General features: G+C 46.2%; 1 protein-coding gene across 1 annotated transcript; it reads right to left on the bottom strand.

Annotated features, from left to right (window-relative positions):
• Positions 1 to 4,362: 4,362 nt before the first annotated feature.
• LOC117999231 (speedy protein E4-like) lies at positions 4,363 to 8,935 on the bottom strand. The gene is made up of 7 exons (XM_034988172.1): positions 8,900 to 8,935; positions 8,545 to 8,677; positions 7,853 to 8,050; positions 7,140 to 7,198; positions 6,544 to 6,629; positions 4,595 to 4,763; positions 4,363 to 4,422 (listed from the first exon to the last, which is right to left on the bottom strand). The coding sequence occupies exons 1-7, from the start codon at positions 8,933 to 8,935 to the stop codon at positions 4,363 to 4,365; spliced, it is 741 nt and encodes a 246-aa protein (XP_034844063.1).
• Positions 8,936 to 14,989: the final 6,054 nt, after the last annotated feature.

Here is a 14,989-nt window from a genome sequence, read left to right as displayed (position 1 = left end):
TGGCCTCCAGCCTCTCCCACTTTCTCAGCTGGTCCATCTCTTTGTCCTCCAAGTCTCTTAAGCTTCACCCCCTTCTCAGCAGCCTTGGCTTCCCCTTCTCTTCAACTGGATCAGTCTTGATCTCAGTTTCTCTAGGTATATGGGCTGATACCACAGTGTTCTGCTCCAATGGTCCCAAACACTCCCAGTTCTCACCCTGTCATCAGTCACCTGACCATCTGTTTTCTTGCCTGTTTGTTATTGCTTTATTGTTTGCATCCATCATCCTGTGTCTTGTGTCTTTTCATTCAGGTCTTTCCTCATTTGAGCTGTTTCTTAATCTGCCTTTACCTGCCATCCTGCAGAGACCTAGAGCTTCTTAAATAGACATTTTAATTCCTAGGTGTCTCATAAGTTATATCTGTTTCCAAGCCATCAGACTGTTTCTCCTCTTTGTTTCCATGTCTGCAGAATCTGGTCTCTCTGCTGCTCTCAGTCCATCAACCATGTCCCACTTCTGAATGCCATCCCTCTCCTAGAGCTGCTGTAGTTAGATGCTGATGTCCCTGTGGCTCTTCTGACCTTGGTGGTTTCACTTTCTGAAATTGCTCCATGTTTATCAGTTCATCTCATTTATCAGAACTGCACCCCCACCCCAACACACACACACACACACACACACACACAACTTTTCCTTTGGCTTCTCTTTACTCAGTTGCTCATTGTCATTAGCTGCTCCTATATAGAGAGCTGTGGTCATCTCCTAAATTTTTCACATCTCCTAAGCTAGTCCAAATCCCCATGAGCACCCCATTATTTCAATCCTTATTTGTTCAACTTCTCCAATATCTCCTGTGATAGATCTGTCCCAAAACGTTTACCTTCCTGACCACCTGAGTTCTGCGAGACTCCTGACCATAGCCAATGTGTTGTATAAATAATTTGTCAGGTCCTTCTCCCTGGTTCCCGGGAGAGAGTCTCTAAATCTTTGGAATTTCCTGAGTGATAGGAGTGTTTGTTACTCATGGTGGGCCCCTTGGACCAAACCTGAGTTTGTGCTAATGAGGTGAGTCAGAATAGGGGCCAGCCATACCAGGAATACCAACAGGGCTGGGGCTATCAACCACTTGATATCAGCCCAATCTCTAGGGGAAGGAAGGGAGCTGGAGTTTGAGTTCAATATATGGCCAATGATTGAATTAATCACACTTGCATTATGAAAGCCCAATAAAAACTCTGGTCACCAAGCTCAGGTGAGCTTCCTGACTGGTGATATGCATCTATGTGCCAGGAGGTTGATGCGTCCTGAGGACACTGAAGCTTGGTATTTGGGACAGTCCCAGTATTCTCTGGTGCTACCATCATCTTGGGAGATTTCCTCCAATATTCAGGATTCATGTAATTAGCTCTTTCTTCTCCATGCCTATCTTATTTGACAGCTTTAGCTCCTCCTATCTTACTGTGTTTCTCAGAAAGTTCTCCAAAACCTTCATTTCTTTTCAGTTGTTCTATTTCATCCCACACTCTAGATTTTCCTTCTACCACAGAAAACTGGAATTGGAGATTGTGAAAAGGACTCCTACTATAATTAAAATAATGAACACTGTGTGCTCCCTTGCACCTGTGGGTCTGCTTGCCATGGACCATCGCCTGGAATGCATAATCTTGCCGAGTCACCTTGCCTTCATTGTGAATTTCAGATTATTATCTAGGTCCCCAGAGCACTATCTTCCTTCTTCCCCCTTTTCTCCCTCAATATCTTCTCCTTGTTTCCTGCTTTGAGACACAAGCTCAGAATCCACCTTGTCTTCTATTTTTTTTTCTACATGAAAAATAACTCAGAATTATTTTTCAAAGTTAAGAAGTGTAGCTGAATGATCACAACCCCATTAAGCAACAGTATCACTTGACAGTGAATAGGTAACACAGATTGGGATGACCACAAACAGCATGAAGATAAGAAGACTTTTATCTTTATTATGTTTCCCCAAGAGACACATTGCAGTGTCCTCTTTAATAACCTAAAATAACATAAAATAACATACAAACATGTCACCAAGGCAAGTTAAAAAATTACAACTGATTCTCATAATTTAATAACGAAGACTAAATGTCAAATAAACATTTACAGTTATAAGAACTTGAGGGAACCATCCATCTGGTTGTAAGTGTAATTGATATATTATTGTAAATATAATAAAAACACAAAAACTTACCCTGAATATGTAAACAAAATTTTATCTACAGCTGTAATCTCATCACAAAACTTTGTAGGAACAGCATGTTTTGAAAACTATGACTATTTCAGAACTATTTAAAATAAATACATAAATATAAAATATAAAAATAAATATAATAACTCTAAGGGCAACTTTTTCAAAATATACCAATGAAAATTCATGGCATATATTAGACTATTACAATCCTTTGTCTCTAATTTTATATTTTTGAAGTAATTTCCTCCTCATCTGTGTCCCAATGCGTAAAAAATGGGACCTCCAACTTCTACCTCAGGGGAGATTTGAATTAAACAATCTGAAATATTTGGTGGTGCCCCAGGAAGGGATGGAACCTGAAAAAAAAACCTGGTTTCTTATTGTCCCTCTGTGGACTCCTACATGTACTCCCAGCTCCTAGGAATACATGCTAATTCCATTCAGCTCACTCTAGAAGGTCCTGAGTTCTTCTAGATTATCTGCACAAGAGACTCCTCTCTTCCTTCCTCATGTCTGTCGTTAGTGTCTGGATTGACTTCCTCCTGAAAACCTGCATCTCCCCTGGGCTCAGGGATCTACAATTGAGAGGAAGAGAGGAAGTCAGATAGCAAATGAGGCAACTCTCCAGATATAAAGATTATTCACATTCTCGGTCAATTCTGATCAGAGTTTAGACTAATCGATAAATCCAGTTTTATCTCTAATCCTTCATTCTAAACCCCAATTCATTTTCAGTTATGACTTTTGGACTTTGGTGACCCTGACTCCAAAAATTTCTTAATGTGCCTAAGGTCAGGCCCAGTTATCTGCTCGATAGCCAGGACTCCGGGGGATTTTGCTCAGGGAGTAAAACAAACTTGAGAGAATGTTGCTTTAGACTTGACACTCACCTTGGTCCTTTTGTGCTACTTAAAGTCTGAACTAATAACCATATATGGCAAACATCACTAACACATCAGCACCACGAACCGTAAGACCAGATAATCCCCCTACATCCTAGATCTAACCCTAGATCCTAATGTTTAACCGTAACACCTAGTCCTAAACTTAGTCAGTGCTACATAGTCTGAATGTTTGTTTTCTCCCCCCTCAAATTCGTACATTGAGATCCTAACCCACAAGGTGATGGTGCTAGGAGATGGGGCCTTTCGGATGATTGGGTCAGGGGTGGGGCCCTCATGAATGGGAGTAGTGCTCTGATAAAAGAGACCCCGGTGACCTAGCTCAGAACCCACCCAGTCTGCAACCCAGAAAAGGGTCTGGCACCCTGCTCTCCGACTTCCAGCCTCTAAACCGTGAGAAATCAATGTCTGTTGTTCATAAGCCACGCAGTCTGTGGTGCTTTGTTGTAGGAGCCGAATGGACTGAGAGACCTAGTTCACACTATTTAAACCAAATCTTTACTTAATCCTCTGCCCAAATCTGTAACTCCATGTGTCGATCACAATAAGCCATGCGGAAACTAGTATTTCTTAAGCTTCACTCATTCTGACAAAGTTCCTTGACCATAAAGCTGAGGGGAAAGGTGTAATGGAACAAGATGGGAGACTGGTCCAGAAGCAGGCAGGGGACGTGAAGGACGCACAGGTGGTCTGGCCATAAGCAATGTGCTTGCAAGCAAATCTGGATGAATACATAGTCATAATTTATCTTTTATTATTGGATAGGTAGGCTGGCCCATCAAATATCCTACTGTTAGACATTTACTTTGTTGTAAATAAATCCCTATAGTTAATATCTCCGAGGGATGAAAGAGAAAGTCAAAACACAATCTAGGGAAAAAATTGGAAACCTAGTCACTTTTCAGAGAAAATCAACATTTCATCAAAGCTATCATTTGGGCCCAATTGCTTTCGATGGAATTATTTCAGCCAAGCCCAGGCCTCCGTGACGAACTGGATTTCCTGAGGTCTGGCCCCCACACGTCTCCCCTCTGTGTGGTTGTCAGCTCGTGGCTGGGACCTGAGTCAGCGTCTGGCTGAATAGCCGCTCTGTTTCCCGGTGTGTGGAAAGCTGATGTGTGGGGCGGGGGATATGAGCGTGGGTCCAGGAACTGGATTCCACAGAGTCCCTCAGTACACAAGAAATCCTTGTGCCTGGACCTGTGAGGACACAGACCTACCTTCCCTCAGGCCGATGACCTCAGGCCTCCCTGGTCCCTGGAGCTCTAGGGCACAAGGGTGCGATCTCGCCCCCATACCCACAGCTCTGGATCAAAAGCCTGGATCTGGAAGACAAGCGGCCCCATGAGAAGACAATCTCCAGATGCCCGCCCCCCCCCCCCAGCTCCCTCCCACTGTCCAGGCTCTAATTCTTTCTCGTCCCAAATCCCATGTCCCTCCATGTTCCCCTCTCTCTCCCATTGGGCCCCCTACCCCAAATCCCCCCAGCGCACCCACCTCTTCACACTCTTCCCGGGACACCCTGGCCTTCCAGCCCATGGATCGGATGAATTGGAGTCGCAGTTTGTGGAACAAGGGACGCTGGGAGCGGTTCTTCCCATAGAGGAATGAAAAGATGGCCTGTTTGGGGGCCTGGTTATCCTCTTCCATGTCATTGGCCAGGTAGCTGGAGAGAGACATCAGGTTGCTGGTCAGGAGCAGGACAGGAAGGATGACCCCCCCCCCAACCTGAGCTCAGCTTCCCAGAAAAGACACAGGCTGCTCATTACCCTGGGTCACAGAGAGCCAGCCAGTCATCAAGAAGGCACAGCGGGGCGGAGACTTCTCCCATCTTGAGGATGAAGATAGAACTCACCGGGAAGCCTGCGGGCATATCCTGCCCTGTTTTTCCGTCCCCACACCTGCCCCCTTCGCTTCAGCTTGTCTGTGCACACACCTGTCTCCCCAGGGAGCAGGACAAGTAGAGCTCCTGTGGGCGGGAGCTGACTGCTCTATTTCTGTAATCACGGCTTTCCTACCAAATGACTAATATAGGACTGGGCTCACGTGGGTGCATTAATTCAACACGCACTTCTTGAATCTCTCTTCCAGTCGCCTCATGGTCTCTAGCACATAAGGTGCACTTTATACGTTTTTGTTGAACGAATAAATGAATGCTTTTTCTCATGGTCAAGGGCAATACTGATTACCTCCTAGACCCAACATAACTTAAATTTGCAAAATGGAAGGAATTGTGCTGATTGTCCTTGAGAGCGTGATCATATTTTGACAAGACCTGCCTTCAATAGGCATCCAGCCTAATGGGATTGGGGAAGGGGGCAGAGGGGTGGAGAGGTGGGTGGATAAGAAATAACTATAGTCCAAAATATCCATGAGACTAGGATTTTAACGGAAGCACTACTAGGGTGCAGAGAAGTCAGGGAGGTTGGTGGAGGGGGGCATCTGAAGATTTGGGAGTTGGAATCAACCTTGAGGACAGGTCATTTTCTTCAGGTATATGTGCAAAATCACCTAGACAGAAAAAGCAGTATAGGAATGGAGGGAAGGGTGCTTGGAAGGATGAAATACCAAGAGGGTGGACAAGTTGGACAGAGATGAGAGGGTTGGAGCCAAGCTGGGAACCCTGGCCTTGAATGAGAGTGCCACTAGCCGGTGAGATTGTTACGGAGGGTGAAACAGGAGACTGGAGCTTTGGACAGACTTCAGGCACCTCGTGCCCACTGCCTGGGGGACGGACTTGTCAGAAACACCAGTGGAAGCATTCACAACAGATCTGTGCTATGTCTTGAGGGCCTGAATTGAGGCATTTGTGCTGGGAATGCAGAGGAGGGAGACAATCATGCTTGGTCTGGCCATGGGAAGGAGACAGGCAGAGGACCAGAACTGGTTGCTTGTCGAGCCTATTTGCTTGGGGCAGGGCGGTGTCCGTTATTTCCTTCCCTCTTCTTGGGAGGGTTTTATGTTTTCTTTGGTCAGCCTCTTAGCTGATGTTAGGGTTGTTTGTGTTTACAAAGAACAGTATATTAAAAAAAAAAACCACAATACTATAATCCTATTGTTTTTATACACAGGGTAAACAATTTTTTAAAAAACAGGTTTAAGGGACGCCTGGGTGGCTCAGACGGTTAAGCGTCTGCCTTCGGCTCAGGTCATGATCCCAGGGTCCTGGGATCGAACCCTGAATCGGGCTCCCTGCTCCATGGGAGGCCTGCTTCTCCCTCTCCCACTCCCCCTCCTTGTGTCCCTTCTCTCGCTGTGTCTCTGTCAAATAAATAAATAAAATCTTTTTAAAAAATAAATAAATATTAAAAAATTTTAAAAAAAGGTTTAAAAAGAGTTACAGACAGGTTGGAAAAAAAAAAGTAGATGAAAGGTCAGAGTCCCACTTCTCCCCTCTGTCCTCCCAGGGTATTGGAAACTGCTGATGGATGAAGCAAAATACTCACAGTGCTATGAAGAAATGAATTCGCTGGTGCTGCCAGGAGAATAGACCAGCACGGCTAAAGTATGCTATGACCATAGACAGGAGATACTGGCGGAAAGAGGAGAAGAGGCGTCAGAGAGAGGTCACATGCTGGGAGAGGAAGACCAGTGGGGTAAGGGCACGGGAGGCTGGAGCAGGTGCTGCTGCTTGGACGTGCTGGGTGAACTTGCTTACTCGGTGGCAGAAGGTTGGTTGCAAACCGAAGAAGTCAAGGGAAAGAGTTTTTGGTGCCCGCTGTCCCCCCACCCCCAGGATAGCAAGTTGTACTGGTTTGAGGGCTTGTCTTTAGGACAGCCGGCTTCTGGAGGGTCCTTGATAAGCTGGAGCCAAGGGGAGCCCCCCAACCCCGACCAAGAGCTGAAAGGAGAAGGTCCTCAAGGTGGCAACAGCCAGAGGGGCACACCTGGGACTCAGGTCCCAGAGGATCTGCAAGAAACCACGAGGTCCCCGAGGGGAAGTGTTGGCAGGCATGAGGTTGGCGACAGGGTTTAGGAGGCATCCCCCTGCCCCAGGACAGGTGTTGGAGCAAGAATACATCTTAGTGGAGAACAACGGTACCTTGTCGGATACTCTCAGATTCTTGTCCCAGGCCAGAAATCTTTTAATGACAGGATCCTCTGTGAAAAGAGAGCATGTGTCAAGTTGGCAAGTGGAATGGGGTTACTGTGGGAGCATTCCAGAGCAAAGAGGAGCACGATGCCTCCCCTGGGGAAGTTTCAGGATGAGGCCAAGTGTGAGGCTGATGGGCAGAGGGGAGTGAAAACCATTCACTGGCCAAGAAAAGTTGGCGGCTCCCCTTGTGCGGTGGCTGAGAGAGAGGTAGGTGTCAGCCGCGCCCCTGCAGGATTAGATGTAAACAGTGATGCTGTCTCATCATGCATGGATGTGCCACTGCAGAGACCATAAAGTTGTTCACTGTCATTTTCTTATCCCACAGTGACATCAGGGTACAAAGAGGGCCTGTCATCCCCCCCCCCCCCACACACACACAGCCAAAGGCATTTAGATTCAAAAAGCCAGTAAAAGCTAAGACGTCTCAGGAGTGCAACTAAAACTAAGCTTTCTTATCGCAAGTACACACCTTTCTCCAAGTCTAGCCTAATCCTCTGTCATTTTTAAGTGTCCCCGATGAGGGATCAGTATGGAGCCCTCCAAGGATGGAGACCTCACCAACCTGCAGAGAATTCTTTTCCACTGGAAAAGCATAAACATTGGAAGTTTTTTTGTGTTTTAAGAGAAAAAAGAACAGGGTTGGAGGGTGCTCTTCCTACCTAGCAGCCTGTTGAAGACCTCGTGGTGCTCAGGGAGCACTGAAGAGACCCGCTGTCTCTTCAACTTCATCTTGAGTCCACACAGTGTCTCCGCGACCCAGATGTCCTCAGCCCCGGAGGCTGTCTCCTCATTTGACTCGTCCCTTCTCCTCTTCCTTCCGGGGGACTGAGGCAGGGGGCAGGGATCTACCCAGGGGGCTGAGTGAAGAAACCAGGCTATGGTATAAAGCTTCTTTGGAATTCAGCCACCCCTCCTCCCCCCAAAAAACCCAAACCTCCCCTTCATTCTCTCCAGCCTCATTGATGATTGGCATCTCCCAAACCATCTTTCCATCTTTCGCCTTTGTTGATAGGCATCTGACCCCATTCATCTTTGCCACTGTTTCACCACCCCCATCCTCAAAACTTCTTCATTGTAGATAACTTCTCCCATGGGAATAATGGGATAATTTCCTCTCTTCCTTTATCTCATCTTTGGATCTCATCTCCTAACCCTCCTTCCTTGCTTCCTGGGTTTTCCTTCCATGGGGATAGTCTTGTCCCCAGCTCCTGTACTCTCCTTCTCCAATCCCTGGCTTTCTCAATCTCTCCTGTCACACACACACCCTACTCAGACACTTCTTCCTGACTTCTGTACACATTCCTCCTTACTAGTCAAGCCTCTCAAGTCCCTTCCCCCTCCTCTTCCTCACCTGATGGCCCCGGGCTTTCTTCATCCACCACCGCCTCCAAGGGGTACCCTGAGGAGCTAGGCTGGGGGCTCTGGTCCTCAGACTGGTAACATGGTTGACAACTGGCCATGATTTCTCCCAAGCTCTTTCTGTTCTTCCAGAAAACTTAGACCCTGTTCTGCTCAAACTTCTCTTCTGGATTCTGGCTGAACACAAGCCCGTTATCCCTTCTCCAGGCTGGGGCAAATCCAGGAGTGGAGAAAAGCTCTGTGAAGATGCTGTTATCCACCTTCACTGCCAAGCACCACGAAGTCTGGTCCTTCCAATCAGGAAGGTCAGAAGCCTCTGATGTCACGGGTCATTCTAGCCTGGCAACCAGTTTGAAGGCAAACACCCATAACTGCCAGACCATGTCCGCTTCTGGAGCTCAGGGTAAAGGCTGTCTCCTGCCACCAACTCAGCCTTGGACCATCCTCCAAAACCGTCCTCGAGGGGTCTGGATCACTCTACTCCTCTCCAGCAGATGCCCGGCTCTCTCCATCCTTCTATTCCTATTTCAGGGCACAGTCTGGCAGGAGAGGGAGGAAAGAGACAAGGAAATTTGGGATGAGCAGAAAGGTAAGGCCTTACAAGAGCGAAATAAGTATATAAAGAAGGTCCCAGTACATGGACTTGTTGGGTTTAAAAGTTAGTTTAAATTGCTTGATTTGGCAGAGTTCTTCCATTTGATGTTTTACTGACGCTGTGTTGGGATTGTGTGCTAGGGGAGCACTCATGCTCTACTCTCAGGCATCTCTGAGCCCGAGAGACGTTTTGGGAACCTAAACTCACAGAAAACTGTACATGTGCTCCCACACACTTCAGACAGTGTCTACAATTTCAGAAGTCCCCAGATCACCCAAAACCTGCCTCTTGATTGCAATTAATCAGCTCTAGTCTGCATATAAACTTTGTGAGTGTGTAACACTCTTGACCCAGAAATTTTACCACTTGTGTATCCTACAAGTAAAATGTCACATACACAAAAAGGCGAAATGGAAAAATCTCCAATTCAAGGCGGAATCCGTTTTTTTGAGAAGGTAGGAAGCATGTGGGACCACAGATGCCGTAACAATATAGCTAGCTGACTTCCAAACCTCCTACCTCCTACCTCTGCTTTTCACCTGGGCATCTGACTCTTGTTCACTCTTTCTTTCTTTTTGTGTTAAAATATCATAACATAAAATTTACCATTTTAACCATTTTTAAGGGTATAATTCGGTGGCATTAAGCACATTTGGGTTGTTGTACCACCATCAGCACCATCCTTCTCCAGAACCTTTTCATCCTCCCTGAAACTGAAACTCTGCACCCATTGAAGAATAACTCCCTGTTCTCCACTTCCCCAGCCCCTGTCAACCACCGTTCTATTTTCTGTCTCTATGGATTTAGCTATTCCAGGTACCTCCTATCAGTGGAATCATGCAGTACTTGTCCATATGTTTCTGATTTATTTCATTCAACAAAATGTCTTCAAGGTTCATCCATGTTATAGTGTGTGTCAGAATTCCTTCCCTTTTAAGGATGAATAATATCCATTGTGTGTGTGTGTGTGTGTGTGTGTATTTTTGCATGTTCCTCTCATAATAATATAATAACAATATAATATATAGATACATACGTACCATTTTTAGTTTATCCATCCATCTGTTGATGGATATGTGGGTTGTGTCCACATTTTGGCTAAGCCCTGCTTTCGATCCATTGTTTGAACTTTGATGAGAAGAACATCTGTTATTCGGGATGTGCCTAAAGTTTTATTTTGTATTTTGATCACTTACGTGTTTCTAAGTAGCCCAATCCAAGCATCAATAAAGTCAAATCAGTTCACCCAGAAAACAATATGGATGTTTCTCAAAAGATTAAAAAAAAAAGAACACAACAGAACAGAACTACCATATGATCCAGCAATTCCACAGCTGGGTATATATCTAAAGGAAATGAAAACAGGATATTAAAGAGATATCTGCCCTCCTGTGTTCATTGCAGCATTACTCACAATAGCCAAGATATGAAAACAACCCAAGTGTCCATCAACAGATGCATGGATAAAGAAGATGTGAGGTACATATATAGAGATCTGTAGATATATATCTCATATATAGGTGAGAAAGAAGGAAATCCTGCCATTTGTGACATGGATGGACCTTGAGGGCTTTATGCTGGGTGAAATAAGCCAGACTGAGAAAGACAAATACTGTGTGGTACCATTTATATGTGAAATCTTAAAAAACAGCAAAAAAAAAGTCAAACTCATAGAAACAGAAGGTAAAGAAGAGGTTGCCAGGGGCTGGGAAGGTGGAGGAACTAGGGAGAGGCTGGTAAAAAGGGGAAAACTTTTCAGGGATAAGATGAATGAGGTCTGAAGATCTCCTATCAAACACGGTAACTGCAGCTGATAACACTGTATTGTATCATTGAAATTTGCCAAGAGTAGAACTGAAATGTTCTCGCCCCCAAAAAAGGTCAGTATATGAGGTCATGGATGTGTTAATTAGCTAGATGGTTAGAATTCCTTCACTGTGGCTACACATATCAAATCGCCATGATGTACGCTTTAAACATCTTACCGTTTTATGTCAGTTATGTCTCAATAAAGCTGAAATTTTTAAAAAGTAGTTGATCCAAGGTGCAGGGACTGACTGTTGCCTTTGTTTGCAATCACCAACTTTCACACTTGGACGAGGTCTCAGAGAGCATGCAGACGGCCTTGAGGTTCCTGCACAGCGTCCTTGGGCCCAGGCGCTCCTGGGGGTCCCCACTGATGGAAAAGGCACTGCCGTGTGAAGGACATGTGACTCGTGGCTGGAGAAGTTCAATCTCTAGGAAGCCAATTTGCATTCAGATTCCAGTCCTGATGCTTTCAGCCCCCATAGCTGGTCGGGTCCTCCCATAACAAAACAGAAGTCCACTCTTCCTCCCAGGGAGGCTTCCCGATACGAGAAGGTGGATATTCTGTCCCCATTAAAATTCTCGTCTTTGGGGGCGCCTGGGTGGCTCAGATGGTTAAACGTCTGCCTTCGGCTCAGGTCATGATCCCGGGGTCCTGGGATCGAGCCCCGCATCGGGCTCCTGGCTCAGCGGGGAGCCTGCTTCTCCTCCCTCTGTCTCTCCCCCTGCTCATGCTCTCTCTCTCTCTCTGTATCTCTGTGTCTCAAATGAATAAATAAAATCTTAAAAAAAAAAAATTCTCATCTTTGCTGTGAAAGTGTGGATTACTTTGAAGAGGGGGGCTCTTCAAGATGGTTTGCATCATCCTTTCTCCCCTGCCACCTTGTCCAGACGCACTGCAGTTAGGCAGGGCCCATCTCAAGATACCTTGGTACATTGCCCAAAAATGGACTAAACAGCTCAGATGGAGAAAAGCAAACTACCACCTCTCCTCTGTTTCTTCCAGTGGCTGTAGCTACATTGTACAAATATCAGTAGCGTGAAAACAGAAGTGCTTTGCAAATGCAAAATGGGGATCACATGGAGAAAGTAATTGAAATCCAGATACCTGGATCCAGCCTCAGTGGTTCTAGATCAACAGAGCTGAGGTGGGGGCCAATTTAACTTTCTTATGGATGCACATTCAGATTTGGAAATCTCTCTGTGGGACATGCCACCCGGGTAGGGCAATGGGGTCCTAAAGAAAGCAAAGCCACGGGGTGCCTGGGTGGCTCAGTTGGTTAAGCCACTGCCTTCGGCTCAGGTCATGATCCTGGAGTCCCGGGATCGAGTCCCGCATCGGGCTCCCTGCTCGGCGGGGAGTCTGCTGCTCCCTCTGACCCTCCCCCCTCTCATGTGCTTTCTCTCTCTCATTCTCTCTTTCTCAAATAAATAAATAAAATCTTTAAAAAGAAAGAAAGAAAGAAAGAAAGCAAAGCCACTATTGGATGAAGTAGACTATGACCAAGCCTCGAGTGGACCTTCAGAACCAGCTCCAATCCTCTGGCCAGCTTGCCGGGGACAACCCATGCAGCAGCCTCGGCACTGATTTGGATACGTGTCCCAAGTGTATATGTCTGCACCAATGTAAAAACTGCCCTCTCCACTTGGAAGTCACGGCTCACCAGGGGCTGCTCACCCTGGCCTGTCATTCCCTAGTGAAGAATGGTCTCTGTATTCCCTTCTGTGACCCATAAGACCTAGAGACACCCTAGGAAGGCGACAGGGAGCACTAACCCACAGAAGAGAATTCTGCGATGGGCAGATGGGAAGAGGTTCTGGATACTGATCTCTAAGAGCTGGTGTCTGAAGCTAAGCATTATAGGCCAGTCTTGGTCTTTGACTTTTATACTCCCCTCCACCATGGCTGACATACTCTTGGCGGGTCCTAAAATCAGGTGAGTTTTGTAGTCTGTTACAATTGCCCCTTTTCAGTGTTATAAAATATTGTCTACATGCCAATATGCCCATGTATGTTTGCAAATCTTCTTCTGAAATAAAGATTCATCCTTTATAAGACATTTTCAGGAGGATTGTCTCATTTTCTCTGCTGAGTGGAGAAAGCAGGTTCTGGGATTCGTTTTTTAGAAACAAGGGATGTGAAGCCCAAAAGACTGAAGACCCCAGGATTCACCTCGGCTGCTCTGATTCAAGTCCTATATCCTATTCACTGTGTCCCCTTCTCCATCTGCCCAGACTCCTGATGATAGACAATCTGGAGGACATAAACCAGTAGTTACAATATGCCTGTATAAAAGATGGCGAGGGCGCCTGGGTGGCTCAGTTCGTCAAGCGACTGCCTTCGGCTCAGGTCATGATCCTGGAGTCCCGGGATCGAGTCCCGCATCAGGCTCCCTGCTGGGCGGGGAGTCTGCTTCTCCCTCTGGCCCTCCCCCCTCTCATGTGCTCTCTCTCATTCTCTCTCTCTCAAATAGATAAATAAAATCTTTAAAAAAAAAAAAAAAGATGGCGGGGGGGCACCTGGGTGGCTCAGTCGTTAAGCATCTGCCTTTGGCTCAGGTCATGATCCCAGGGTCCTGGGATCAAGCCCCGCATCGGACTCCCTGCTCGGCGGGAAGCCTGCTTCTCCCTCTCCCGCTCCCCCTGCTTGTGTTCCCTCTCTCTCTATGTCTCTCTCTGTCAAATAAATAAAATCTTTAAAAAATAAAAATAAAAAAAAATAAAAGATGGCGGGGTGGGGGGAGGAGAATGGGAAAGTAGTGTTTTTGTTACAAACCAGTATGTGCCCTCGGGCAAATCCTCCCGCCTTCTGAGCACCCATCTCTTCACCTATAAAATAAAATATTTAGAAAAATAAAAAAATAAAAATACATAAAATATTTAGATAAGATGATCTGTAAGGGCTCTGCCCATGTTAACATAACCAAGGCATTGAGAAAGCAAATTGGACATGACCAGGTACACAAATGCTATGGGTTGAATTGAGTGCCCCCTACCACTCCCACCCCCCCATTCATATATTGAAGTCCTAAGCCCTGGTGCCTCAGAATGTGATTTTATTTGGTGGTGGGGTCTTTACAGAGGAAATCAAGGTAAAATCAGGCCCTTAGGGTGGGCCCTCATCCAAGATGGGTGGTGTCCTTATATAAAGGGAAAATTGGGGGGTGCCTGGGGGGCGCAGTTCGTTGAGCATCCGGCTCTTGATTTCAGTCCAGGTGGTAATCTCAGGGTCATTTGATCGAGTCCCGAGTTGGGCTCCGCACTCAGCGGGGAGTCTGCTTCTCTCTCTCCCTCCCCCTCTGCCCCTCCCCTTGCTCATGTGCGCTCTCTCTCTCTCTCTCTAAAATAAATACATCATTCTTTACCAAAAAAAGGGGGGGGATTTGGACACAGAGACACCCAGGTAGAGGGAAGAGAGTGTGATGACACATGGAGAGAAGACTGTCATCCACAAGCCAAGGAGAGAGGATGGGACAGAGCCTCCCCCACAGCGCTCAGAGGGAACCAGCCCGGCCCACACCTGGATCTCCGACTCCCAGCCTCGGGAACTGCGAGACAGTGCATCTCTGTTGTTAAAGCCGCCTGGGTTGTCTTACTTTGTTACAGCTTCCCGTAATCCCATCCAACCAGTGTTTTGAATAAGAGGGAATTTAGATCTGACGGTCACTTTCCTGACACTTCTGCTGCCCCTTCCATTAAAGCAAGACGTGTGAGGAGGCTTCGAAGAAGAACCAGTTCTTTTCATACAGATTAGAAACTTGGGCTTTCTTAGCCTCTGGCATTTCCTGGTCACGGTGAATGTGCTAGTTTTGGGAAGAAATGGTTGAAAGACTTTAAGAGAAGAATGATTTACAAATCTTGAAGATGGGTGCCAGTTATCTTAATAAAATCGATGCATTAAAGAGAAAAAATAAATAGGAGCAAATGCAGGTAGCTTAGAAAATTAAAGACGGGAAAGGCTTCAAGTACAGTGTCAAAACAGACGACAAGTATGAACAGAAAGTGAACAATCTGAACACAAAAAAATAATGTCCAT

This window comes from Mirounga leonina, unplaced genomic scaffold, assembly GCF_011800145.1.
Source record: "Mirounga leonina isolate KUSES-001 unplaced genomic scaffold, KU_Mleo_1.0 Mir_454, whole genome shotgun sequence".
In the NCBI taxonomy this organism is placed as follows: Eukaryota; Metazoa; Chordata; class Mammalia; order Carnivora; family Phocidae; genus Mirounga; species Mirounga leonina.
Note: the sequence above shows the minus strand (reverse complement) of the source record. Positions and strands in the feature narration are given on the sequence as shown.

Bases quoted from the DNA above. Each gene is read 5' to 3' on its own strand.
- LOC117999231 (XM_034988172.1), bottom strand. From the start codon at position 8,935: ATGGTCTGGCAGTTATGGGTGTTTGCCTTCAAACTG. The intron at 8,678-8,899 runs GTTGCCAGGCTA...GTTTTCTGGAAG, and splicing joins GGGTGTTTGCCTTCAAACTG to AACAGAAAGAGCTTGGGAGA. The intron at 6,630-7,139 runs GTACCGTTGTTC...TCTTTCCGCCAG, and splicing joins ATCTGAGAGTATCCGACAAG to TATCTCCTGTCTATGGTCAT.